At 39.5% G+C, this 25,499-nt stretch overlaps 1 protein-coding gene and 1 pseudogene across 3 annotated transcripts in view; one reads left to right on the top strand and one right to left on the bottom strand.

The window, feature by feature from the left end:
• Positions 1-25,499, top strand: part of ZBTB40 (zinc finger and BTB domain containing 40) — a 73,999-nt gene that overhangs the window by 19,337 nt on the left and 29,163 nt on the right. For 2 of the 3 annotated variants that reach the window (XM_028090803.2, XM_028090802.2), the window contains exons 2-3: positions 18,940-19,697; positions 20,525-20,658. In XM_028090803.2, the coding sequence (XP_027946604.1) occupies positions 19,016-19,697; positions 20,525-20,658 (816 nt within the window). In that variant the 5' untranslated portion in view covers positions 18,940-19,015. Of the gene's footprint in view, positions 1-18,939; positions 19,698-20,524; positions 20,659-20,968; positions 21,228-25,499 lie in introns of those variants that run through there. The other variant, XM_028090804.2, reaches the window with a different exon arrangement.
• On the bottom strand, positions 5,043-7,761 carry LOC114199069 (small ribosomal subunit protein eS24 pseudogene; annotated as a pseudogene).

The following is a 25,499-nucleotide window of genomic DNA, read 5'->3' as shown; positions in this document are numbered from 1 at the left end:
TAAAATGAAGATTAATGGGATGTGGTGTAAATTCCGGTACACAAGCAAGGGATTATCATCTCTATATCATCCTTACTTGGTGTCTACCATATTGCTCACTAGACAGCATCCAAAGCCCCAGAGGTGAATTTTATACTTGATGCCACCAGCCACTTGAGAATCTTCACTCCTGGGGTTCTTCGGAGTTGTTCAGGTTGCCTGGATTTCCCAGTGACCAGAATGTACCTTAGGAAAGCACATAGGCCATTCAGGTATTGCTATAAATCTCAAGGACTGGAACTGTAGGAGACTAGACTTTGGAATGGAATGAGAATGATAGTGGTAATACCGTCAGAAGCAACAATGACAATACATATGACAGGATACTACCACGAATCCAGGAGTGCCAAATACGGAAACCTCCATCCCTTACACTACATGTTACTGCCTTTCAGGCCCTCCATGTAAGAGACAAGACCAAATGACAACTGCTTTTAAACTTGAGAAATCTGGGCCCACTAAAAGCTGCAGTCACCCTTTTCTGACCTCACCCATTCACCTTGTATTCTCAGAAATAATTGCTAGTGGTTCTCTTTTAACTTAGCTGATTCCTTAGATACCTTACATTTTAAATCATTTTGTGTGTAGCAAATGCCCCATTTCTTGTCTCTGAATGTGTGATCTTTGCTCTAATTATGTTGAGAGTGCCTGTTATTTCACCTGACTCCAGTTGTTTGTGAGATACTAAATAGCCATGGGGTTAAAGCCGACTTGCATCAAAGAGCAACTCAGCCTCTCAGGACCTCAGTTTCCTCGCTTAGAAAGGGAAGAGATTGGACTAAGGTCATTTGGTCATGCGACAAGAGTATGTGATAGATAAAGTAATGAACTTCTGTTTGCTGAAAGCAATGAATAGGGCTCTCCAAGGTCTCTTCCAGCTCTCTGGTTCCAGCAGAGCCCAGGCATCAAGGTGGAAGTAAAGATTTTATTCAGGAGAAAGGGATTATCAGCAGCAACAGGAAAAAAAAGAAGAAAAAACTTTAAGCAGATAAGGTTGCATTGAGCCAGACCGTAAAAGAGATGTCTCAGAACATGAGATAGATGTGAGCAAAGGACAATGCAGAATTGTTAGGGCAACCAGAATCGAGGACCCTTGATTATGTAATAAAATGGCTTTTCTCTCTTGGATGTTGGAACACACAAATCTAGGAAGAGGTGGGCCCAACTTCTCCATGGAACTCCATAATATAGGATGTCGAAGGCAACAACCTGTATAGACAACATAATAGAAGGCGACCTATTCTTCCTTTCCATTGCTAGTCACTTTTGTTATTAGTCTAGCCCTCATGTCACTGGGAAAGCTCTGCTTTAATTGTGCTATTCCTATTTCAGAAGCTCCTCCCTCAAGACAGGTGGAAGTTCCTCTGCTTATTTTCTGGCCTCCCTAACCTAGGTAGCCTTGTGCTCCACCCTTCCTCTTCCGTGAGTGGTTTTGGAGACCCACCCTAGCCAGCCCAGTGTCCCTAATAATGATGGCAGCTAGTTACGGATGTCCTTCCAGAGCCGGGTGCAGTGCCAGTGTCCTGGACACGTACAGCACCCAGGCCAGGTGTGCCGCTTCTGGAATGGAGTTCACGGCTCTTCCTCTGTCTGGAGTTCTTTACCTTTCACCCTGGCCTGTTGGAGTTGTACCTCACTTGCGTTCACCAGCTGTAGTTCTTGCCTTTTCCTTGTCACTCACAGGGATCAGTCTGTTTGTTTGTTGTTGTTTTTCTCTTCTTCCTTTCCTTCTTGTCTCTTACGGATTGAGTCCTTTTAAGAGATCTGATTTCAATCATTCTAGCATTGGATCAACTTTATTACCAATTCCCTGTGGACAAAGATCTTGTTTTATATTCATTTGAATCCCTCACAGCACTTAGCAATGTGCTGAGTAAATAATAGGCAAATGACCCATAATTAGGAATAGGATGACATGTGTATATATAGTATAGTAATTGGGGAATGGGAGGTCCAGTTCCTGAGGTATAGAAAAGAGCCTCCTACTCTCCAGTAGTGACAACAAAGGCCTTTGAGTGCTTTGCTGAGGACATCACCAGCACTTGTAGATTTCAGAACATCTATTTTATTTAATTAAGCAGTGCATATCGAGAGTAAGTCTTCAGTGTTGTATTCCTCCTTGTTCATCAAAGGGATTGCATGTTTCCTATGAACTATGACTTAGTTCTCACTTCTGCTTTTTCTGGTTTTTGTCTTGTTTCTTTTTAACTTAAAAAATTCTTAAATTTTCAACTCCTTTTTGGAAGTAGACAATAAAAATTTAAATAAATAATAAACAACAAATAAATAAATATTCTTTGTGCTCCTTTTAGAAAGCTGGCCTAGTTTCCACTTTGTGTTGAATTCCCATTTGTGTTTTGGGTCATTATGCAGCACTTGGTTCAGCCAATTAAGTTTTTTCTTTCTGAGTATCTTTATTCTATACAGTATAGTCTTTTCTTGAGGCTTTAATATTGTTCCTTTGAGGAATCCATCTTTGTGGTGCTATTTTGTTGCTTAAATGTTCTTCCCTTGGGACCTTTGACAATTTTCCCAAGACTAGCAATTTCAGTAAGTGCTTAATAACATAATTTAGGTTGCCTCTATACAAGAACCTACAGGACTTAGAGATTCCAACATGAAGTGTTCTAACTCTGAAAGGTACACTTTCACAACATTATATCTAATGCTGTATTCTCTCTCCTCAGTTTAACTTCCCTACAAAGGGAATTAGGGGAAACAGTAAAATATGTTAGAGGCTCTTATATTTTAGTTGTGAGATCAGCAAAGTATAGTTTAGCCTCTATAGTACATTTCAGTAGCTCCCAAATCACCAGTGTATTCCTCATGATTATATATTAGATTTATTTAATAACAGTATTCTGTACCTGAAAGTGGTCTACAAAGACTATATAGTTTAATTGTTTATTTACAGATAGATACTTGAGCTGTCAAGTCAGATGGCTAGTTTCAAAACAATTTAATGAGGATGATTCACAGTCTAGTAATAACAACTACCACATGTAGTAGTTTCTATGTGCTAGGCGGGGCTTTAAGTGTAAACACGCCCACTCATTAATTCTCTTATAAGTAACATATAGCTGAGTTTTTAAAAACCCAATCAGAGAACCTCTCTGCCTTTTAAAGATTTATTTATTTGAGAGAGAGAGAGAGAGAAAGAACGCACGCATGCGTGCAACCTGAACATAAAACCTAATGCTGGACTCGATCATGATCATGACTCTGAGATCATGTGACCTGAGCTGAAACCAAGAGTCAGACACTTAACTGACTGTGCCACCCAGAGGCCCCATCTCTCTGCCTTTTAATAAAAAAGTTCAATTTGTTTATTGTGATTAATAATACATTTGGACTTATTTCTGCCATCTTGTTTTCTGTTTAATGCGATTTTCTTTTGCCTTTCTTTTTTCTTTTCTCACTTGCTTTTGGATTAATCACATTTTCTTTATTTTCTTTTGTATGCCCTGTTTGCAAATATTTATCTTGCTTCTATTCTCCTACATCCTTACCTGTTAATATACATACTTCATTTAGGCTAAAGGCTAAAGTCAATCATTGTTTTTGTCATCCTCTTGACTCTTGGAACACCCTGACTCTGGTCTCTCATCTTCCATGTTGTTGTTGATTGTTAATTTGAGAGAGGCATTGGATTTCTACGAATACAGACTTTAGAGTCTGGCTGCCTGAGTTTGGACCCCAGCTCTGCCACACATTAGTGTAAACCCTAGGTAAGTTATGTAACCTCTTTGTGCGACAGTTTTTTTAATCTGTAAAATGTGGATAATAAGAGTACCTACTCCATAGAGTTGTTGAAAGGATTAAATGAATTAATATATGCAAAGCATTTAGAACAGTGCTTGGCACATAGTAAGCTTTCAGTAAGTGCTATATGGTTGTCATTATTCTGTTTTGTTTTTAACCTTTCCTTCCAGTACCCATTTTTAAAGTCAGTGCATTTTAAGTATACCAACACATTTCTTAATTTTTTATTGAGATATAATTAACAACTGAGCTTAGATGTTACGTTTGAAGAGCTTTGACAAATATCTACTCTTTAAACACCACCCAAAATAAGATGTAGAACATTTCCAATCCCCAGAAAGTTCTTTTGTGTCTCGTTCCATTCAGTTCCCTTCCCTACACCATCCCAACAACCTCCACATTACTATCTGATATTTATCACCGTTAATTAGTTTTACCTGTATTTCTGTTTCCTGTAAATTGAGTCATATGTGTGTACTTTTTTATGCCTGGCTTCTTTGACTTAACATAATAGTTTAATGGTTTATCCATGTTGTTGCATTTATTAGCAGTTTATTCCATGCTATAAGAAACCTCCACGTAGTTCTCCTTCATAGTTGTACCATTTTACACTTCTGCTAGCAGTGTATGAGAGTTCTAGTCATTCCACATCCTCACTAGCGTTGATGTTATCAGTCTTTTTTTTTTTTAAAGATCTTATTTATTTATCTGAGACAGAGAGAATGAGAGAGAGAGAGCGAGCGAGCACATGACGGGGAGAGGGTCAGAGGGAGAAGCAGACTCCCTGCCGAGCAGGGAGCCCGATGCGGGACTGGATCCAGGGACTCCAGGATCATGACCTGAGCCGAAGGCAGTCGCCCAACCAACTGAGCCACCCAGGCGCCCCTGTTATCAGTCTTTCTGATTTTAACTTTTCCAGTGGATTTGTTTAGCAGTTTCTTTGCTTGCCACTTGCTATTTCTTCTTATGTTCTATCCTTTTTCTTTTTTCCTGGTTCAGTTTCCTTCTTAAAGTAATTCTTCCAGTGATGGTCTGTGTCTGTTTGAAGATAATTTTATTTCAGTCTGGATAGTGATACTTGATTGTTATTTTCCTTAATATTCAAAAACTGTTATTGCATTTTCCTCTGGCATCTATTGTTATTTATTTATTTATTTATTTTTCACATTAACATTCTTAGTTTATTAATCCTCTCATGAAAAATCTGCCCAACCACCACAGATAAAGCCACTGCAACATCTTTACTCCTTCTTTTTGCCAGCACCAACATTGGCTTTTGTAGTCCCCCTGAGTTTCTTCATTCTGTTCTTGCGTTCCTTTCGCTGTTTTCTTGATGTCTTTTTCTTCTCATACCGGCCATGTCTTGCAAGTCTGTGTTTGGGTTCATTTTTCTTTGCATAATCCAAGGAATCATAAATCATGCCAAAGCCAGTTGTCTTGCCACCACCAAAATGGGTTCTGAATCCAAACACAAATATGACATCTGGTGTGGTCTTGTACATTTTGGCTAGTTTTTCCTGAATTTCTGTCTTAGGTACTGTTGCCTTTCTGGGGTGAAGAACATCACTGACCATCTGTTTGCACTGAAGTAGTCAGTTAATCATGAACTTCCTGGTCCAGATAGTTACTGTGTCATTTATGATGGCGGCCAAGCCTGTTGTTATTTAAATAGAAAGTCTGTATCAGCCTAGTTGTCATTCTTTTGTAAGTAATGTCTTTTCTCTTGGTTTCCTTACAAATTCTTTTTCTCTGTGTTGTTAGTATTTTGAAGTTTTCTTCTGAAGACTCATGTTTGTCTTTAATTCTGGAATATTCTCAGAAATTATCTTCAGATTGTTTCTCCTGTACTTTTTCCATTATTCCCTCTGGAACACCCTCTCATTCTGTCTTCTGTGTCCTTTAACTTCCCTTTCATATTTCTGTTTTTATAAACTCTGCTACCTTCTGAATAATCTTCCCAGACTTCTTAGTCATTAACTTTTTCTTTAGCTGTGTCTAGTTTATTTAATTTATCAATGTGTGAATGTCAGTGACTTAATTTTTTATAACTATAAGTTCTTTTTTACATCTGACTATCCTTTTTCCATATGATCTTGTTCTTTGATTTTGACTTCCTTCATGGACATCTAAATTGCCTCTGGTCTTCCTGCTACCAAAAACAATGCCCCAGTGATCTTTCTGGCCTTGCTTCCTTATGGACCCATGTAAGAATTTTTCTAGGATATGTATGGAGGAATATGATTACTGGGTCTCAAGGCATATATATACAGAAAATTTCACTAAATATTAGCAGAATGTTTTTCAGAACAGCTATATCAATTTATATACCCACCAAGTGCCCTAGATTCAAACTCAAGTTCTACCATGTGTTAACTGTGAGATCTTGGAGAAATTACTCAACCTCTCTGGGCCTTAGTCTCTTCATCATAAAAGGGGATAATTACAGCATTTGCCCCATCAGGTTGTTGAGAGGGCAAAATGAATAAATATATGTAAAGCATATTCCTGAATATAGTAAAAACTTCCTGAATACAATAATCATTAGATAAATGCTAGCTGCTATTACTACTGTTATTTTTTTAAAGATTTTATGTATTAGAGAGAGAGAGAGAGCACAAGCAGAGTAGAGGGAGATGGGAAGAAGCAGATTCCCCACTGAACAGGGAGCCCGATACGGGCTCGATCCCAGGACCCTGGGATCATGACCTGAGCCAAAGGCAGACACTTAACTGACTGAGCCACCCAGGCGCCCCTATTACTCCTATTTTAACAACTACTATTACTACTTGTTGATTAATTAAAAGTAAGCTTTTCCTTCTCTGAATTGCCTGGTTATATCATTTGCTCCTTTTCCCCCCTTGGATTTTAATTTTTTTCTCTAGATTTGCAGGAATTTCTTATATCTTCTAGGTATTAATTCCGTGTTGCCTTTAACTTTGTGCAATATTATCTCCTGAATTTACCCTTTGTCCATTGTCTGTTAATCATGTCTTTGATAGAAACCTTTACTATCACTGCGGATTTACCATCCCCTCCCCTTTTTTTTGGCATTTGGGGCATTGTTTAAGAAGTTTCCCTACCCTTGCTTCAAAGATACCTTCTGGCATTTTCTACTGTTAGCCTTTATAGATTTACCTTTCACGTTTGTGTCTTCCTCATATGGTCTGTAATAGTGAGCTCTGTTCTGTGTTTTTCTTCTTCACTGTGTGAGTCTCTGTGCCTTGGGTTGTGAAAGTACTCTGGTTTTTTTCTGTTGCAGGTCAAAGACCAGTTTTTATGTTAATTTCTCAGCTCAGGATTCCTGTGTGATACAAATTTGCATTCCTGCACTTGCCTCTGTCTAGCATAGGCCTGCATTTTAGATTTCTTATGGGTGCTTTTTCCTCTTCTTAAGGCCTATATAATTAACAACTTTTATTGCTGCTTCCGAGCCAGTGAGCAGAGATTTTTTCAGACTGCATATCAAGGAAGGATAGGTATTTGAGCCTCTGGGCTTTGTGCAAGGGTCTCAGCTTCAACTTGCCCACCTTCTACCTGCCTGAAGCTGTATTTCTAGTCTCCATGTGAGGATTAATGCTTTCTCCTCCAAGCCCAGGGCCTGTATTGGTGTTTGAAACCCCTGTGGGCCACCATGGTCTCAACACCCACTTAATGTACCAGTTTTGATTTTGATGTCTCTTTCATTTTAGGTGCCTGAGGATTTCTTTCTTTCTTTTTTTTTTTTAAATCTTGACTATATATTTTAAAAGCATGTTTTAAGATGTTTTATCCAGCATTTCTGTATAAAGTGGGAGAAAAGGTCCATTTACATCAGCTTGGCGTGCATTTTGCCAAAAGTTTGCTCTTCAATTAGTTATTCCTATTAATCTTAGTAAAATTTCACCTTTTAACATTGCCAACTTACATTCATTAAGTAGCCCTTGATCACCCTTGAAAGTTTTCTGCCTTACCTATCTCCATTCTCCCTTTATTGCAAGTTTATAACCATGTTTTTAATATCTGTGTATTGATAAGCCACATAATTCAGTTCACTTTTTTTGAACCTTGCTCAGTTGCTTATTCTGCTACAGTTATTCTATTATTTTCCCATCTAATTTATTTTTCTTAAAGATTTTATTTATTTCAGAGAGAGAGAGGGAGTACACGAAAGCATGAGCCAGGGGAGGGACAGAGGGAGAAGCAGACTCCCTCTGAGCAGGGAGCTCAGCTCGATGTGGGGCTCGATGCAGGGCTTGCTGTGGGGCTGGATCCCAGGACCCTGGGATCATGACCTGAGACAAAGCCAGCCACTTAACTGAGTGAGCCACTCAGGCGCCCCCCCATCTAATTTATTTATTAACAAAAATATGAAATAGTTCTGACCACAAGGTTCTGTAGTGAATGCTCAAAATACCTACCTCTGGATCATTGCTAGATCTTTTTTTTTTTTTTAATCTGATGAAAGCTGTAGATGACTTCCCCAGAAAAATGATCAAAAAACATCTTAAGTAAGTTCGTCCTGAAAATATAATCCCAATCACTTGTTTCGTATTAATAAGAATATTTTAAAAGATCTAATAATATGTCCAGTAAGTGTTTTGATTTATTGAATTCATAAGACCTGTGGTTTCTCTTAGGGGGAAAAAAATCACATTCTACTGATATAATTCATTCTTTAGAAAAACCTTAGTGTCTAATAGTTTATACTTTTTGTTACTTGCAAGTTGAATTCTTGTTCTGAAATTTTCCTCAGTTATTAAAATAAGTTAATTTACAAATTTTAAGAATTATCTTCTTTTTAAAAAAGATAGTCCGTACTTTTGCCTGTTTTAAATCTTACAGAATCTGTTTTGTTTTCCACCAGTACCAGGAGATAGGAATTCCAGTCCTGCCCCTGCTGCTGCTACTAGTATAGCAAGTTGGGTGCTCCTAGGCTGCAGTTGATTTGTTTTTAAAAAACATGCATTTTTATAATGCAGGTATTAAGACAGATTGTACTCAAACAGTAGGGCTAGATGTTTTTAAATATATTCTGAGTAAACTAAAAATATTATAGAAATTCATAAATGTTCCATAATATTAAATATCATGGTATAGATAGGGCTTGGGGTGATTAGAACTGAAAACTTTACATTCATTTTATGAAGTCTTATAAATAAGTGAACTTTATTTTTTAGAGCAGTTTTAGGTTTACAGCAAAATTGGAAGTACAGAGTACAGTGGAGGGTTCCCCACACCCACATAGCCTCCCCCACTATCCCACAACGCAGTTTGTTACAATCAGTGAACCTACATTGATGTATCATTATCAAAGTCCATGGTTTTCATTAGGGTACACTTTTGGCATTGTACATTCTATGAATTTTGACAAATGTATAATACATGAATCCACCATTGTGATGTCATAAAGAATTATTGCACTGCCCTAAAAATCCTCTGTTCCTCACCTATTTATCCCTGCCTGCCTTCAGCCAGTGACAACCACTGATCTTTTGACTGTCTCCTTCGTTTTGCCTTTTCTAGAATGTCATATAGTTGGATTCATTCAGTATTTAGCCTTTTCAGATTGGCTTCTTTCACTGAGCAATATGCATTTACCTTTCTTCCATGTCATTCTATGGCTTGTTAGCTCGTTTCCTTTTAGTGTAGAATAATATTCTATTATCTGGATGTACCACAGTTTATCCATTTACCTACTAAAAGACATTTGGATTGCTTCCAAGTTTTGGCAATTATTAGTAGAGCTGCTATAAATATCTGTGTGCATGTTTTTGTGTAGACCGTTCATTTGGGTAAATATCAAGAGCACAATTGTTGGAGCATATGGTAAGGATATGTTTAGTTTTATAAGCTGCTAATCTGTCTTCCAAAGCAGCTGTACCATTTTGCATTCTCATTAGCAATAAATAGGGGTTCCTGTTACTATAAATCCTCACTGCATTTGGTATTGTCAGTGTTGTGGATTTTGGCCATTGTAATAGTTTGCTTTAATTTGCAATTCTCTTATGACATATGTTGAACATTTTTTATACTTGTTTTTTATACTTGCTATCTGTATCTCTTGGTGAGATGTTTGTTAAGGTTTGGTACATTTTTTAATCAGGTTGTTTGTTTTCTTATTGTTGAGTTTTAAGGGTTCTTTGTATATTTTGGATAGTAGTCCTTTAATAGAGGTGTCTTTTGCAAATATTTTATCCCAGTCTGTGGCTTGTTTTCTCCTTTTGTTGACATTACCTTTCACAGAACAAACGTTTTTTAAAATTTTAATGAAATCTAGCTTATCGGTTATTTTGTTTAGGGATCATGCCTTTGGTGTAGTATCTAAAAAGTCATCACTGTACTCAAGTTCATTTCCGTTTTCTCCTATGTTATTTTCTAGGAGTTTTATAATTTTACATTTCACATTTAGGTCTGTGATCCATTTTGAGTTAAATTTGTGAAGGTTTTGAGGTCTGTGTCTAGATTCGTTTTTTTACATGTGGATGTCCAGTTGTTCCAGCACCATTTGTTGAAATATTATCTTTGCTGCATTGTATTGTCTTTGCTTCTTTGTCAAAGATTAGTTGACTATTTTTGTGAGCTAATTTATCTATTCTTTGACCAATACCACATTGTCTTGGTTACTATAGCTTTGTAGTAAAGCTCATCTTAAAGTTGAATAGTGTCAGTCCTCCAACTTTGTTACTCTCCTTCAATAGTGAGTTGGCTAATCTGCCTCTCCATATACACTTTAGAAACAGTTTGTCAATATCCACAAAATAACTTGCTGGGATTTTGATTAGGATTGTGTTGAATCTATAAGTCAAGTTGGGAAAAGTTGAAATTTTGACAGTACTGAGTCTTCCTGTCCATGAACATGGAACATCTCACCATTTACTTAGCTTTTCTTTGATATCTCTCATCAGAGTTTTGTAGTTTTTCTCATATAACTCTTGTACATATTTTGTTAGACTTATCCATAATTATTTTTTATATTTCATTTTTAGGTGCTAATTAAATACTAATTTTTAAAAGATTTATTTATTTATTAGAGAGAGTGTGCACGCAAGCGTGAGCATGTGATGGGGACGGGCAGAGGGAGAGAAAAATCTTAAGCAGACTTCACACTCAGCACAGAGCCCAGTGTGGGGCTCAGTCTTATGACCCTGAGATCATGACCTGAGCTGAAACCAAGAGTTGGATGCTTAACTGTGCCACCCAGGCGCCCCTTAAATGGTAATGTTTTAATTTCAAGTTCCAGTTCATTGCTGATATATAGGAAAGTGATTAATCTTTGTATATTTACCTTGTACCCTGCAATCTCGCTATAATTGCTTATTAGGGTTTTTTTGTTGTTGATTCTTTTGGATTTTCTACATAGACAAACGTATCATCTGTGAACAAAGACTGTCTTATTCCTTTCTTCCTAACCTATATTCCTTTTATTTCCTTTTCTTGTGTCATTAATTAGCTAGAACTTCCAGTATAATGTTGCAAAGCAGTGATGAGAGGGAACATCCTTACCTTATTACTGATTTTAGCAAGAAAGCTTCAGGTTTCTCTCTATTAACTATAACATTAACTTGGTTTTTTTGTAGATGTTCTTCATCAAATGGAAGAAGTTTCTCTCTATTCCTAGTTTGCTGAGAGTTTTTTTTTTTTTTAGTATAAATGCCTTTTGGATTTTGTCAAGTACTTTTTCTGCATCTGTTGATAATATAATGTGATTTTTCTTTTTCTTTAGCGTGTTGATGTGATGGATTACATTTATTGATTTTCAAATGTTGAACCAGCCTCGGGTACCTGGGGTAAATCCCACTTGGTCATGGTTTATCATTCTTTGTATACATTGTTGGATTTGATTTGCTGATATTTTGTTGAGGATGTCTGTATCTTGGTTCATGAGAGATGTTGGTCTGTAGGTTTTTTTTTTTTTTCTTATAATGTCTCTGGTTTTGGTGGTAGTATAATTTGGCTTCATAGAGTGAGTTAGAAGTATTCTCTTTGCTTCTGTCTTCTGGAAGAGACCATAGATACTTGGTGTAATTTCTTAAATGTTTGGTAGAATTCACTAGTGAACCATCTGGGCCTGGTGCTTCCAGTATTGGAAAGTTATTAATTGTTGATTCAATATCTTTGATAGATTTAGGTCTTTTCAGATTGTCTATTCTTGTGTGAGTTTTGGTGGATTATGTCTTTCAGAGAATTGATCCCTTTCATCAGAGTTCTCAAACTGTGGGCATAAAGTTGCTCATAATATTTCTTTATTATCCTTTTATTGTGTGTGAAATCTATAGTAATGTCCCATTTTTCATTTCTGTTATGAATAGTTTGTGCTCTCTCTCTCTTTTTTTTTTTTCGTAGTTAGCCTAGCTAGAAGCATATTGATTTTATTGATCTTTTCAAAGAACCAGTTTTTGGTTTTATTGATTTTTCTTTATTCATTTACTCTTTTCAATTTCATTTATTTTTTGGCTAATTATTTTTTTCCTACTGTTTAATTGGATTTATTTTGTTCTTCTTGTTCTTATATCCCATGATGGAAGCTTAGATTATTGGTTTTAGATCTTTCTTCTTTTCTAATATATGCATTCAATGCTATAGATATTCCTCTAAGCACTGCTTTTGCTGCATCCCACAAATTTTGATAAGTTGTATTTACATTTTCATTTAGTTTAGAACATATATATTTTTAAATTTCTACATCTAACATGGGGCTCAAACTCCTAACCCCGAAATTAAGAGTCTCATACTCCACTGACTGAGCCAGCCAGGCATCCCCTAGTTTCGAATATTTTTAAATTCCTCTTGAGATTTCTTCCTTGACCCATGTGTTATGTAGAAAAATATGTGTTTAATCTCCACACATTTGGGATTTTCCAGCTATCTTTTTGTCATTTTTTTTTTTAAGATTTTATTTACTTGAGAGCGAGAGCATGAGCAGGGGTAGGAGCAGAGGGAGAGGGATAAGCAGATTCCTTGCTGAGTGGGGAGCGTGACACAGGGCTCAGTGCCAGGATCCTGAGATTATGACCTGAGCCGAAGTCAGACGCTTAACCAACTGAGCCACCCAGGCACCCTGTCATTGATTTTGAGTTTAATTCCATTGTTGTCTGAGAGCAGAGATTGTATGGTTTCTATTTTTTTTTTTTAATTTGTTAAGGGTATTTTTTGGCCCAGAATTGGTCTATCTTGGTACTGTTCCATGTGATCTTGAGAAGAATGTGTAATCTGCTGCTGTTAGATGAAGTAGTCTATAGATGCCCATTATATCCAGTTGACTTCCACTATGTTCTTATTGATGTTCTGCCTGCTAGGTCTGTCCATTTCTGATAAAGGGATGTTTAAAGTCTCCAATTATAATAGTAGATTCACCTAATTCTTTTTGCAGCTCTTTCAGTTTGCCTTCCTTGTTTTGATACTCTGTTGTTAGGCAAATGCACATGAGAGATTATGTTTTCTTGAAGTATTGACCCCTTTTTGATTATATAATGCCCCTCTTTATCCCTGATAGCTTTGCTTATTTTGAAGTCTGTTCTGTCTGAAATTAATATAGCTACCCGTTTTCTTTTTTTTTTTAAAGATTTTATTTATTTATTTGAGAGAGAGAGAATGAGAGATAGAGAGCACGAGAGGGAAGAGGGTCAGAGGGAGAAGCAGACTCCCCGCTGAGCAGGGAGCCCGATGCGGGACTCGATCCCGGGACTCCAGGATCATGACCTGAGCCAAAGGCAGTTGCTTAACCAACTGAGCCACCCAGGCGCCCTACCCATTTTCTTTTGATTAGTATTATCATGATATATCTTTCTCTATTCATTTGCTTTATTTATTTTTATTTTTTTTAAAGATTTATTCATTTATTTTAGAGGTGGGGGGAGGGGCAGAGGGAGAGAGAGTTCCAAACAGACTCCGTGCTGAGCACAGAGCGCAAGGCAGGACTTGATCCCATGATCCCAAGACCACAACCTGAGCTGAAACCATGAGTTGGATGCTCAACTGACTCGCCACCCAAGCACCCCTGCATTTACTTTAAATCTGTATGTGTCTTTATATTTGAAATGGGTTTCTTGTAGACAACATAGAGTTGGGTCCTGTTTTTTGTTTTTGTCTATTCTGACATTTGCTTTTTAAAAGGTGTATTTAGACCATTGATGTTTAAAGTGATTATTGGTAATGTTGGATTTATATCTGCCATATTTGTTAATGTTGTTTATATGTTGCCCTTGTTCTTTGTTCCTATTTTTGTCTTCCACATTTTTTCATTCTTTTGTGGTTTTAGTTGAGCCTTTGACATGATTCCATTTTCACTTCTTTCTTAACATATCATTTGTATTTCTTTTCAAACTTTTTTAGTGGTTGCCCTGTAGTTTGCAGTATACATTTATAACTAATCCAAGTCCACTTTCAAATGACACTGTCCTACTTCACTGGTAGTACAAATACCTTATACTAATAAAATAATCCTAATTCTTCCTCCCATTCCTTGTATCATTGCTGTTATTCATTTCACTTATGTATACATAAGTATATCTAAACATAAGCAAGCATAATCAAATAAATTGTTGCTGTTATTTTGAACAGTTACATGTTATATCAATTAAGAATTAAAAAATAAATTTTTTACCTTTACCTATTCATTCTCCAGTGCTTTTCATTTTTTAATGCAGATTCAAATTTCTATACTTTATGATTTTCCTTCTCTCTGAAAAACTTCTTTAGTGTTTCTTGCAAGGCGGGTCTGATGGCAACCAAGTCACTCAGTTTTGCTTGTCTGAGAAAGTCTTCCCTTTCACTTTTGAAGGATAATTTTGCAAGGTACAGAATTCTAGGTTGGTTGGGCTTTTTTTTTTTTTTTTCCTTCTCAACACTTCAATTATTTTATTCTACTCTCTTCCTACTTGCATGGTTTCTGAGGAGAAATCAGACGTGATTCTTATCTTTGCTCCTCTCGAGGTAAAGTGGGTTTTTTTTTCCTCTGACTTTTTCTGAGATTTTTTTTTTTTAAAGCTTTCATTTTTTTTGCAGTTTGAATATGATACGCCTAAGTGTAAGATTTTGGCATTTATTGTGCTTGGTGTTCTCTGAGCATCCAAGACATGCGGTTTGGTGTCTAACATTAATTTGGGGAAATGCTCAGTCATTATTGCTTCAAATATTGCTTCTGTTCCTTTCTCTTTCATCTCCATCAGATATCCCCATTTGCACAGATGTTTTACCTTTTGTAGTTGTCCCACAGTTCTTGGATATTCTGTTCTGATTATATCCTCAAATTCAGAGATTCTTTCCTAAGCTTTTCTCAGTCTACTAATGAGCACATCAAAGGCATTCTTAATTTATGTTTTTGACTTACAGCATTTTTTTCATTTTTTTCATTTCCATCTCTCTTCCATTGTTCATCTGTTCTTGCATGTTGTCTGCTTTTTTCCATTAATGCCCTTAGCATTACAGTTTTTAAAAATTCCTGGTCTGATAATTCCTGATGTATCTGACTGTGGTTCTGATACTTGTTCAGTCTCTTCAGACTGTGTTTTTGCCTTTTAGTATGTCTCATATTTTTTTCTTGAAAGGTAGACATAAAGTACTGGGTAAAAGGAATTGTGGTAAATAAGCGTATAGTGATGGGATGGTAAGATGTAGGGGAGGAAGTGTTTTATAGACCGATGATTGGGTCTCAGTCTCTTGGTGAGCCTGTGCCACAGGACTATGAACTTCACTGAAGTTTTTCAGTTCATCCCCTCCCACCCCTAGTGCAGGATGGCTAGAAGTGGGCTGAAGAGTATTTCTCTTCCCCCAGTTAGGTTGGAATCTGGTAAAATAGTTTCTCCTGAAGCTAGGCCTTGTTAAGAACAGAGTGCTCTGGCATATTTCAAAATGGTTAGTTCTCCCCTCCTCCTTCCAGAAGCAGGAGGGAATTTTTCGCCTGTATTCACCCCTTAGAGCTCCCAGAGGTAAAACTCACAAAATTATGACTTGGTCCCTCTGGAGTTTTTAACTCAGACTTGTCCACCCTGAGCCTCCAGCAATTTGTCAATTTCAGTTTTTGTTTTCCTTTTCTGGTACCAGTTCCCACGGATGTATCTGTTGGTGGGTTTCTGCTCTGAGAAGTTATGATTCTATCTGCCTTTTTCTCCAGTTTGGGGGGGAGCAGTTTTGCCCTGTGACCTCAGTTCTCTGACAGATCTAAAAAGAGTTGTTGATCTTTCCATTTGTTTAGCTTTTTACTGTTGTCAGGATGGAATGATGACTTCCTAAGCTTCTTACGGGCCAGACCAGAAACCAGAACTTGGAAATAGTTTTATTTTTATTTTTTTTAAAAGATTTTATTTATTTATTTGAAAGAGAGAAAGAGAGCACACAAGCATGAGTGGGGGAAGGAGCAGAGGGAGAGGGACAAGCAGATTCAGTGCTGAGCACGGAGCCAGACATCGGCTCCATCCTATGACCCTGAGATCATGACCCAAGCCAAAATCAAGAGTTGGACGCTGAACCAACTGAGCTGCCCAGGCACCCCTATTTTTATTTTGATCTTTCAGCTTCAAATGTGGGAAAATGAAATAGTGGTGGAAGGGAAAGGGGATCACCCACAATCTTGCTAACAAAGAAGGCAGCCAGTGTTATTTTGACGTTTGGCTTTCCACCCTTTTGTCAGTGTATTTTCTTTTCTTTATACAAGTGAGATTATAGGATTTGGCTATCATCATAAGATCCTCAAACCCAAAACTGAACCACATGTCTTCTTCCCAAGACTATTTTCTTGTGTTATCTGGATCATCTCAGCATCCAGTCCCACTCAACCAGACCAGGACCTGGGAGCGGTCTCTCTCTTCCCTCACATCCACTCAGACTTTAAATCATGACAGTTACATGTTCTAAATATTTTTGGCTGTCTCTTTCTCTCTCTTCTCTTGCCCCTTCTGTGGGTCAAAGTCCTCATTGATTTATCTCTGAACTCCTGCAATAATAGAGCCTGTCTCTAGCATTATCCCCCTCAATTCTGTGCAGATGTCACTTAGATGATCCATTTAAGATGCATCTTTGACCATGTGACTTCCCTGCTTAAAGCCTTTCAAACCCTTCAGTGGCTCCTCGTTGCCTTTCGGATAAATCCAAGCTCCTAAGCATGGCCCATGTATCTCTCTGTGGCCACAAGCCCTGCCTGCCAGCTTTAGCTCCTGATACCCCCTGTCCCCTGCTTATGTTGCAGGATCACTGAATTCCTTCCAGTCCCCCCTGCACCCCTTCCTTCCCTCCACTGGAGATGTTTTCTTGTCTGCACGCCTCATGCAGGCTCCTTGCCCGGAGCGCCTATTGTCTCACTCCCTTCACCTCACCAGGGCCTACTCATTTATTCCAGCAGCTCAGCTCCTCCTCCAGACCTTACTCTGACTGCTCCACACGCCTTTTCCCTAAGCTGGGTTTCTGGGTGCAAATCTCTGCCATTACATCTCCTTCCATTCATTTATTCATTACACCAGCTAATCAACAACATTTGTGTGAGGCAGAATTTTAAGCACTGGGATATAGCAGATGATTTTTAAAAAAGTTCCTTCCCTAATGGAGTTTACATTCCAGTGAAGGGAGATACATGATAATAAGTAAAATATAATATATGTCAGTAGGTGATAATGCTGTGATGATAAATAGAGTAAGAGGGATGGAATGTTCTAAGGTTGGAGAGGAGGCTGCTATTTAAAGGACCTGGTCAGGGGAGCCCTCAGTAGTGATGTGGCCTTAGAGCAGAGACCTGCTGGAAGGGAGAGTGAGCCATGCACACGTGTGGAGACACCTGTAGATGAACACGTACAGACTGTTCCATGATCGGTAAGGAAGGCAGTGGGCTTAGGGCCGAATGGGTAAGGGGGAGGGCGGTAGAAGGTGGCATAGAGAGTAAATGCCAGCCAGCTTATGAGGGGGGTGTAGGCCATTAGAAGAACTTTGGCTTTTTGCGTTTACTCTGAGACCAGAAGCCAGGGAGGCTTCTGTGCAAAGAAGGGACAAGCTCTGGCTGCATGCCAAAAAGAGCCCTATGACTCCTGGATTGAGGTAGGGTGGCGTAGGGGTGGGGCTAGAAAGGGGCAGGGGTGTGGAGACCAGTTAGAGGAGATTGCTGCAATAGGCCAGATCCAAGGTGATGGAGGCTTAGACTGAAGGAAGAGCCCAGAGCCAGGGGAGGCAGCAGGAAGTGATTGGATTTGGGGTGTACTTTGAAGGTAGAGCCAACAGGACTTATAAAGCATTGGATAAAGAGTGTAAGAAAAACTCTGGAGTCAAGGATGACTTCTGGGTTTTGGTCTGAACAACTAGAAAGACAAAATTGCTGTGGAGTAGGAAGATTGCAGGAGAGTTTTGGATGTAAGTTTAAGCCACCCATCAGGCCTCTGATCGGAGATGCTGAACAGGTAGCTGGAGGTGTGCATCTGGACTCCAGAGGAGACGCCCGAGCTCAGGATGTCAGCCTGCAAGCTGTCAGCATTCGTTGACATTTCAAAGGTGTGGAATCAGATGAGACAGAAGACGAAAGGAGAGATGACTGAGTCCTGGAGCATTCCAAACTGTAAAGGCCAACATGACGCAGAGGACCCAGCAAAGGGTGCTGGGAAGGCGTGGTTCGGGAGGTCATGGGAGAAGCAGAGAGAGCAGGAGCAAGCGAAACATGTGTTTGAAGTGGGAGGGAGTGATGACCTGCGTGCGTGTTGCAGATAAGTCCAATGAGATGAGGACATTGTGTTGCAGATCTGTTTATATAGTTGCCTCCTTCCGTTGGCTGAGAATTCACTGGAGGCAGGAACGCATCCAGCAATGTATTACCTACAGCCCTGAGGTGAGTGATACACAAATGCCATTTAACGGCTCCTTTGCCTCAGGCTGGTTGTCTCAGTACCTCTAAGCTTCAGTCTCATCTGTAAAATGGGGAAGGTACGGTATCTTTCCCATTGAGTCATCATGAGGATCCAGTGAGACTGTCCAGATGAAGCACAAAGCATAATCCCTTTCACAGCATTACGCCCGTGACTGCTCTCGTCAGCATTATTAATCTAGCGTCCCTGGCGCAGCGCCCCTCCTGTTGAGCAACATTGGGCGAATGCATGTGTGAGTTGACTGTTTGTTTGAATATTTCATTCAAGGTCTTTCCCTGTGTGCTTGTGATGTATTAACATAGCACTTTTGGGGTTTCTCTAGGAGACAGCACTGATCCTCACAGAGTGGGTTCTGGAAGAAGAGAGGGCGAGAAGTCTTCAGGGACAGAGCGGAGGCGATGGAGCTCCCCAACTATAGCCGGCAGCTGCTGCAGCAGCTCTACACTCTGTGCAAGGAGCAGCAGTTCTGTGACTGCACCATTTCCATCGGTGCCATTTACTTCAGGGCCCACAAGCTCGTCCTGGCTGCGGCCAGCCTCCTGTTCAAAACCCTGCTGGACAACACAGACACCATCTCCATCGATGCGTCTGTCGTGAGCCCCGAGGAGTTTGCCCTCTTGTTAGAAATGATGTACACTGGCAAACTACCCGTGGGCAAGCACAACTTCTCCAAAATCATCTCTCTGGCCGACAGCCTCCAGATGTTTGATGTGGCCGTTAGTTGTAAAAATCTTCTGACCAGCCTTGTGAACTGCTCTGTTCAGGGTCAGGTGGTGAGGGATGTCTCCGTACCATCCTCAGAGGCATTCAGGAAGGAACCGGAGAAGCCTGAAGTAGAAATCCTTGCCTCTGAGGGCGCTGCAGAGTCTCGTCCTTCCCTGGAGGCTTCTGCCCCTCTAGCGGGCCCTGTGAAAGCCGAGACTGAGGACGCACGAGAGATGAGTATGGGGCCTTCCAGTGCCCAGGAGATGCAGGGGAACACAGACATCTCGGTGGAGACTCCTCGTCCATCTGAAGTTTGTTCCTCCTCTCCTGCTGTACAAGCCTTTAGAGAGGCAAAGGGGGCAAGCACAGAGCCAGGTAATCTTCGTTTAATAGTTCTTTTATAATCTGTCCTTCTATTGTCAATTACTACATCCAGTGATCTTTATGAATTTTTTTTGTTTCAATGATAAATTTACCAAAAACCACTGCTAGATAGGAAACCAAAATCCAGTCCAATCCAACACAGAATCCAAAGCAAAACTCCCACTGGGGCATTCTTCTTTTTTTTTAAGATTTTATTTTTTTTCAGTCATCTCTGTACCCAACATGGAGCTCGAACCCATAACCCTGAGATCATGCGTCGCATGCTCCCCCAGCTGAGCCAGCCTGCCCCCCAAGGGGGCATTCTTCTTTTTTTAAAGTGTCTGTGTTTTTGAGTGATGGAACGCTGAGGATGAGCTACAGAGCAGAAAAGCAATGCTAAAATAACAATGTACCAGGGGTGTTTTTGTTTTGAGACAGAGAGAAAGAAAAAGAGAGCAAGTGGGGAGGGGCAGAATGAGATGGGGAGAGAGAATCCCAGGCAGGCTCTGTGTCCAGTGCGGAGCCTGACTCAGGGCTTGGTCTCATGATCCTGAGATCACAACCTGAGCCGAAATCAAGAGTCGGATGCTTAACCTACTGAGTCACCTTAAGTGCCCCTGATATACCGGTTTTGTTGCTTACCCATTATTCTAACCAGGATGAGGGCGGCACAGAGGAGGAAGCTGGTAGGGACACTGTTTTCTGTTACCCACGACTGATGTGCTAGGTGTCAGTTATAAATGCAGCATACGACCTAAAGGTTGTCAGCTTAAACTTTTAAAAATCATCTCAAATAATGAATCACTGATATATTTTTTTTTATTCTGTTTTGTACTCAGAGTATGAGAGGAAACACCATCAGCTGAATTTTCTTCTAGAGAATGAAAGTGTCTTCTCTGATGCACTCTTGGTAACCCAGGATGTTTTAAAAAGACTAGAAGAGTGTTCGGAAATTAAAGGTGCACAGGAGGAGGTAAGTACCGTTTTATTTGTTTGCGGATGTAGTGTTCTCTCGATACCAGACCAGCTTCCCATACGGGGCAGAACTCTGAAAATGCAAAATACTCCAGGGTCTTTGTTTTTTCAAACTTTAATTTTTTTTAAAGATTTTATTTATTTATTTGTCAGAGAGAGAAAGAGAGCACAAGCAGGGGGAGCGGCAGGCAGAGGGAGAAGCAGGCTCCCCGCCGAGCAAGGAGCCCCATGCAGGACTCGATCCCAGGACGCTGGGATCATGACCTGAGCCAAAGGCAGACACTTAACTGACTGAGCCACCCAGGCATCCCTCAAACTTTAATTTTTTTTGACATTTGTTTTCTAAAGGGCAGTCTTGCAAAAGTACTAGGCAAGATGCTTTCAAAACTAAGTTATATTCTGATCACCAGGCTTACAACCAGTTTTGATCCAGGATACGTAACTGATCATACCGTTTCCTCCTGATTAATCAAGGATAAAATGAGGCAGAAAGTAGTCATGGATAACCCCAAATCAAGACTGAATGATAAAAACCAGAGCAGAACAATAAGAAATACTCAAAACAAGGTACGAAATGGACTTAATGTAAACCTTATATAGTAAATTGCATCCAATGTTTAAGAATACAGTGGCCATTTTATGACATAAAACCACTAGTGGTGAACATTTATTGAATACTTACCTTGCTATGCTTGGCACACATGTTATCACATTTAGTTCTCACAAAAAATCACCCGGGTGGGTACTATTTTACTGTTTTTTAGCCCCATTTCACAGATGAGAAAAATGGTTTCAGGTATATAACCTGGCCAAGGCCGCAGAGCTTGTAGGACTGAGCAAGAATTCAGAGTCAAGCATTCTGACTTTAGAGCGGTTCCCTTGCACACTGGGTTTTACTGCCAGTAGGGGAAAATGATACATGTATGTCATGTATGTAGAAGTGTTTAGGAACGGCCCAACAACTGCCCAGTGGTTATCAAGCTCTTATTTCTTAAATAACTGGCCTTTTCTTTCTTTCAATCTCTCAGTGAGACGCATCCCCACCAGTGGGCTTCCTCACTACCTGACTCCCCATCCCTTGAACGTCCACAGCCACTTTAGGACTCCTCTTGCTTTGCCTTTCCCCCAGCCATGCGTCCCGTGCTGAGCGGGGCTTGGCAGAGCTGGTGGGCACTGTCCCTGCAGGCTTGCTCATCTGCGTGGCGGGAGGCTTCCCATGTCGCTGTAGGCAATTGCATGTCTGTTAGTTACCTTCATCCAAGCAGTGAATGCCTTTCTGCTATATAAGTATTTCCCAGATTCATAGCAAGTTACTTTAAAACAACAACAATTCAAGTCAGGTATTTCTTTTAACCATGGTTAATTGACAGCTGACTGTAAATTACTTTCTTGAAAGAACAGCTTTTCATAACACTGTGTTAACCCCAGTGACTCTGTTAGGGAGGTGATAAGTTGTAAAACCTTGATATTCTTTGTACCGATAATACTGAAGGACATTATGGTTTTATATTTTTGCACGTGGATGTTCTCTGTTCAAGCTATCGTTTTTGTTACAAGTTTGTTACCTGGATGGCTTAGAGACGCACCTCTTCATTTTCCCTCTTGGGACTTCCTCTCTACTTAATTCCGGTGCCTGAGGAGCAGCAGCATAGATCAGCAGTACTCAGATTATTAGGGTTGCCTGGATACTCACTTGAACTGTGTGTTAAGCATTTTTTTTTCTAATGCTGATACCTAAAAGTGTCTGTCTAATAACAAGTGCTCAAGAAAGTTTTGCTGTACATGGTTTCATCCAACATTTTTTTTCCCTCCCAATTCTTGTCCTAATCTTTTGGTGACAATAACATTAGTAGTACTTAGAAAGAACACTGATTCACTGTTGGGGTCATTATAGGCTTATTTTATTTCTTCCTCGGTTTTAGAGGTCAGAGTAAGAGCTCTACAAATCACTTGGTGGTAGTATTTAAAACTGATTCTGTTATATTCCATAATAAGCCTTTCAGCTGCAGAAAGAAAAAGAGAAAAAAATATTTGAAGAGCATAAGATTCCATTAAATAAAATACATAGAGTTGGTAAAGTACTGCTTTGTACTTGGGCCCTGTGCTTCTCTTTCTCTTTTTAACTTTCTTTTAGATCAGTTTATTAAGGTAGGTTACTTACAGTGAGCTGTATGTATTTAAAGTGTGCAGTTTGATAAGCTTTAAAATCTGACGCCATTGCCACAAGCAAGATACTGAACATATCCATCACCCCTGAGTTTCCTTATGCCCTTAGTAATCCCTCCTCCTACCCCTTTCGACCTGCCCATCTCCAGGTGACACTGACCTGCGCTCTCTCTGTGGATGAATTTGCATTTTCTAGAGTATTATATATAAAGGGAGTCATACAGTCTATATTCTTTTTGGTCCGGCTTCTTGCATTCAGCATAATTCTTCTGAGGTTTATCTATGTTGTTGCATATTTATTCCTTTTTATGCCTGAGCAGAGTTCCATTGTGTGGATATACAGTTAGTTATTCAGCTCTACCATTTGCTAGTGTTGTGACCTCAAACAACTTAATCCCTGTAAGCCTTAATTTCCTAATTTGTAAAATGGGAATGTTGTCACCTATATCACAGGATCATTGTGAAATTAATAAAGATTATTGATGGAAAACTCACATTAAAATGCCAGGCCCAGAGAAGGAGCTCAATTGGTGCTGACTGCTATTGTTTGTTTATACGTTAACTTTGTATTTTTAGACTTAGCTGACCTTGAAAACCCCCTTTTTACTTAATGCCTTATAATATCCTAGTGCCATGGTCATTTGCTCTGACACATGAGATGGATTGCTGTTACTTTAAGCTTAATTTGTAAGTCATGCTTTCAAACAGGGACCATTACCCATTTGGAAGTACCTTCCTGAACTGCAGGTATAGTGTCTGGTACAAAGCCATCAGTCTCTAGAACAGTGGTTCAGTGTATATAAAAATCATCTGGTGCACTTGTTAAAATGTACATCTCATTTCCAGAGAGTCTGATTCTTAGGTTGTGGTAGAGCTTGGGGATCTACATCTTTAACAAGCTCCCCGTGTTTCTGTTTTGGTATCAGTAGACCACATTTCTGAGAAGCACTGCTAGAGAAGTTAATGGCTTGCACAGTTCTTAGTGTATGATGGCAGATGTCACAGTGTCTGTGCTGACACCTCAGTGTTTTGAGGGGCCACCGAGTACACATTTTTCCCAAGTGTTATTCTTTGCTTACCCCTTGATTCAGCAAATATTTACTGAGCAGCTGGTGTGTGCCAGGCATTGAGGTGGTTGCTAGGAAAATACATATAAATAAAACTGGATCCCTATCCCTATAGAGTGTCTTGACAGCAGAGAAATCCTGCCACATATGTAATTATTTTTTTGGAGTCACCAAACTATGGGAATCCCCAAAAGGCCTCAGTACTGAAAGCATTTGCAAACTGTTCACTTGAAATATCAGTCTGCGTTTCAGCTCCAATTGTAAAGGCTGGGGGTTTGTTGTTTTTCTGTTTAAAGAGTTTTAGCTCCCAAGGAGCTTTGAATGCTTTTTGTTGTTGTTATTTGGTTAATTGGCATAACATTAAAAAGACAGCTTAACGTTAAAAATGATCTGTGCTTAGATGTGAAATTTGGAGGCTTGTGAAGGCCTCTGAGTGTTCTGGTTGAGATGGACCAGCCTGTTCCTTTTCTGAAACACAGACACAAGGTGTGCACCTGGCCTGGACTGCCCCAGGTTTCAGGAGGATGCCACGAACTAATTAGTGTCCTGCTTATTTTATTTCCTGAGATAAATGATGAAAGGTGGCAAAGCCATTCCCTGAACAGTGATTGCAGCAACATGGGACGAGGCTGGGCTGCTTGGATTGTGTGAAACCAAAGCCAGAACTGATTAAGGAGAAATCTCTTGGGTGCTGGGATGGGAAAGTGGCTTCTGCCCATCTTTATCTCGGTGTAATAGCCCTACCCATTAGAGAAAGCAGATACTGACCTAACAGGCTTTCTGGCTGAGCTGAGCAAATCCTGTGTTTAAAGGCAAGCTCATAATTTTTTTTAGCTTTTATGCAGGAACTTTTAATTGTCTTCTTTCTTTATTCCTAGCCATGTTCCTGCTTTTAATTAATTGTGTATATAGCAAAGCGAATCTTTGACTAGAATAAGAAGATAACTTCTACTATTGATTTCCTTGCTGTTTGATCCACTTTTCACCTAAAGTTCTAGAACGACTCCCAAAGCTTAAGGCCTAGTAGCTTTTTTTTCTCTTTCAACTTTGTTTCAAAGGCAAACAAGTCTCCTCTCCTATGTGAATCTGATGTTTTCAACCGTGTCACTACTTTGGAGATTTGTCAAGAAGTGCATGTCTGTGTTTTTTGGACTGTGTTCACTGAGAGTGTAGGGTTCATTTTACGGGTCAATGAGAAATGGAAGTAAGTTGTTGTTTTGCCATATCTTCTCTCTAATTATGAAGTCTAAGATAATGTAGCCATTGATAGAAAGGCTATTGGTTTTATGGCAAGGGAATATGGCAAGGTATTCATTCGGTTAAACAAATATTTATGAAGCATCTACTGTGTACCAGTCTGTATACAAGTCACTGGGACCAGGAGGAATGGTACAGATTGTCTAGATATGACCCATTGGGTTCAACGTGATGTTGACTCTATAAGTCCAGGAGAATGCAGTGTAAATGGATTTGGTTACACTCAAAATCTAGGGGTGGGAACTGGTGAAAGGGGTGCTGAGTCACTGGAATAAACTCAGGGTTTCTTCCCTGGTACTCTGCTTACTGGCCACGCAACCTCAGGCAAATTACTTCACCTCTCTCTCAT

The sequence above is a fragment of the Eumetopias jubatus genome, unplaced genomic scaffold (assembly GCF_037043125.1).
Source record: "Eumetopias jubatus isolate StellerSeaLion01/CBP00866 unplaced genomic scaffold, mEumJub1_p1.0 scaffold_4, whole genome shotgun sequence".
NCBI lineage: Eukaryota > Metazoa > Chordata > Mammalia > Carnivora > Otariidae > Eumetopias > Eumetopias jubatus.
The sequence above is the reverse complement of the archived record's forward strand: the minus strand, read 5'-3'. Positions and strand labels throughout refer to the sequence as shown.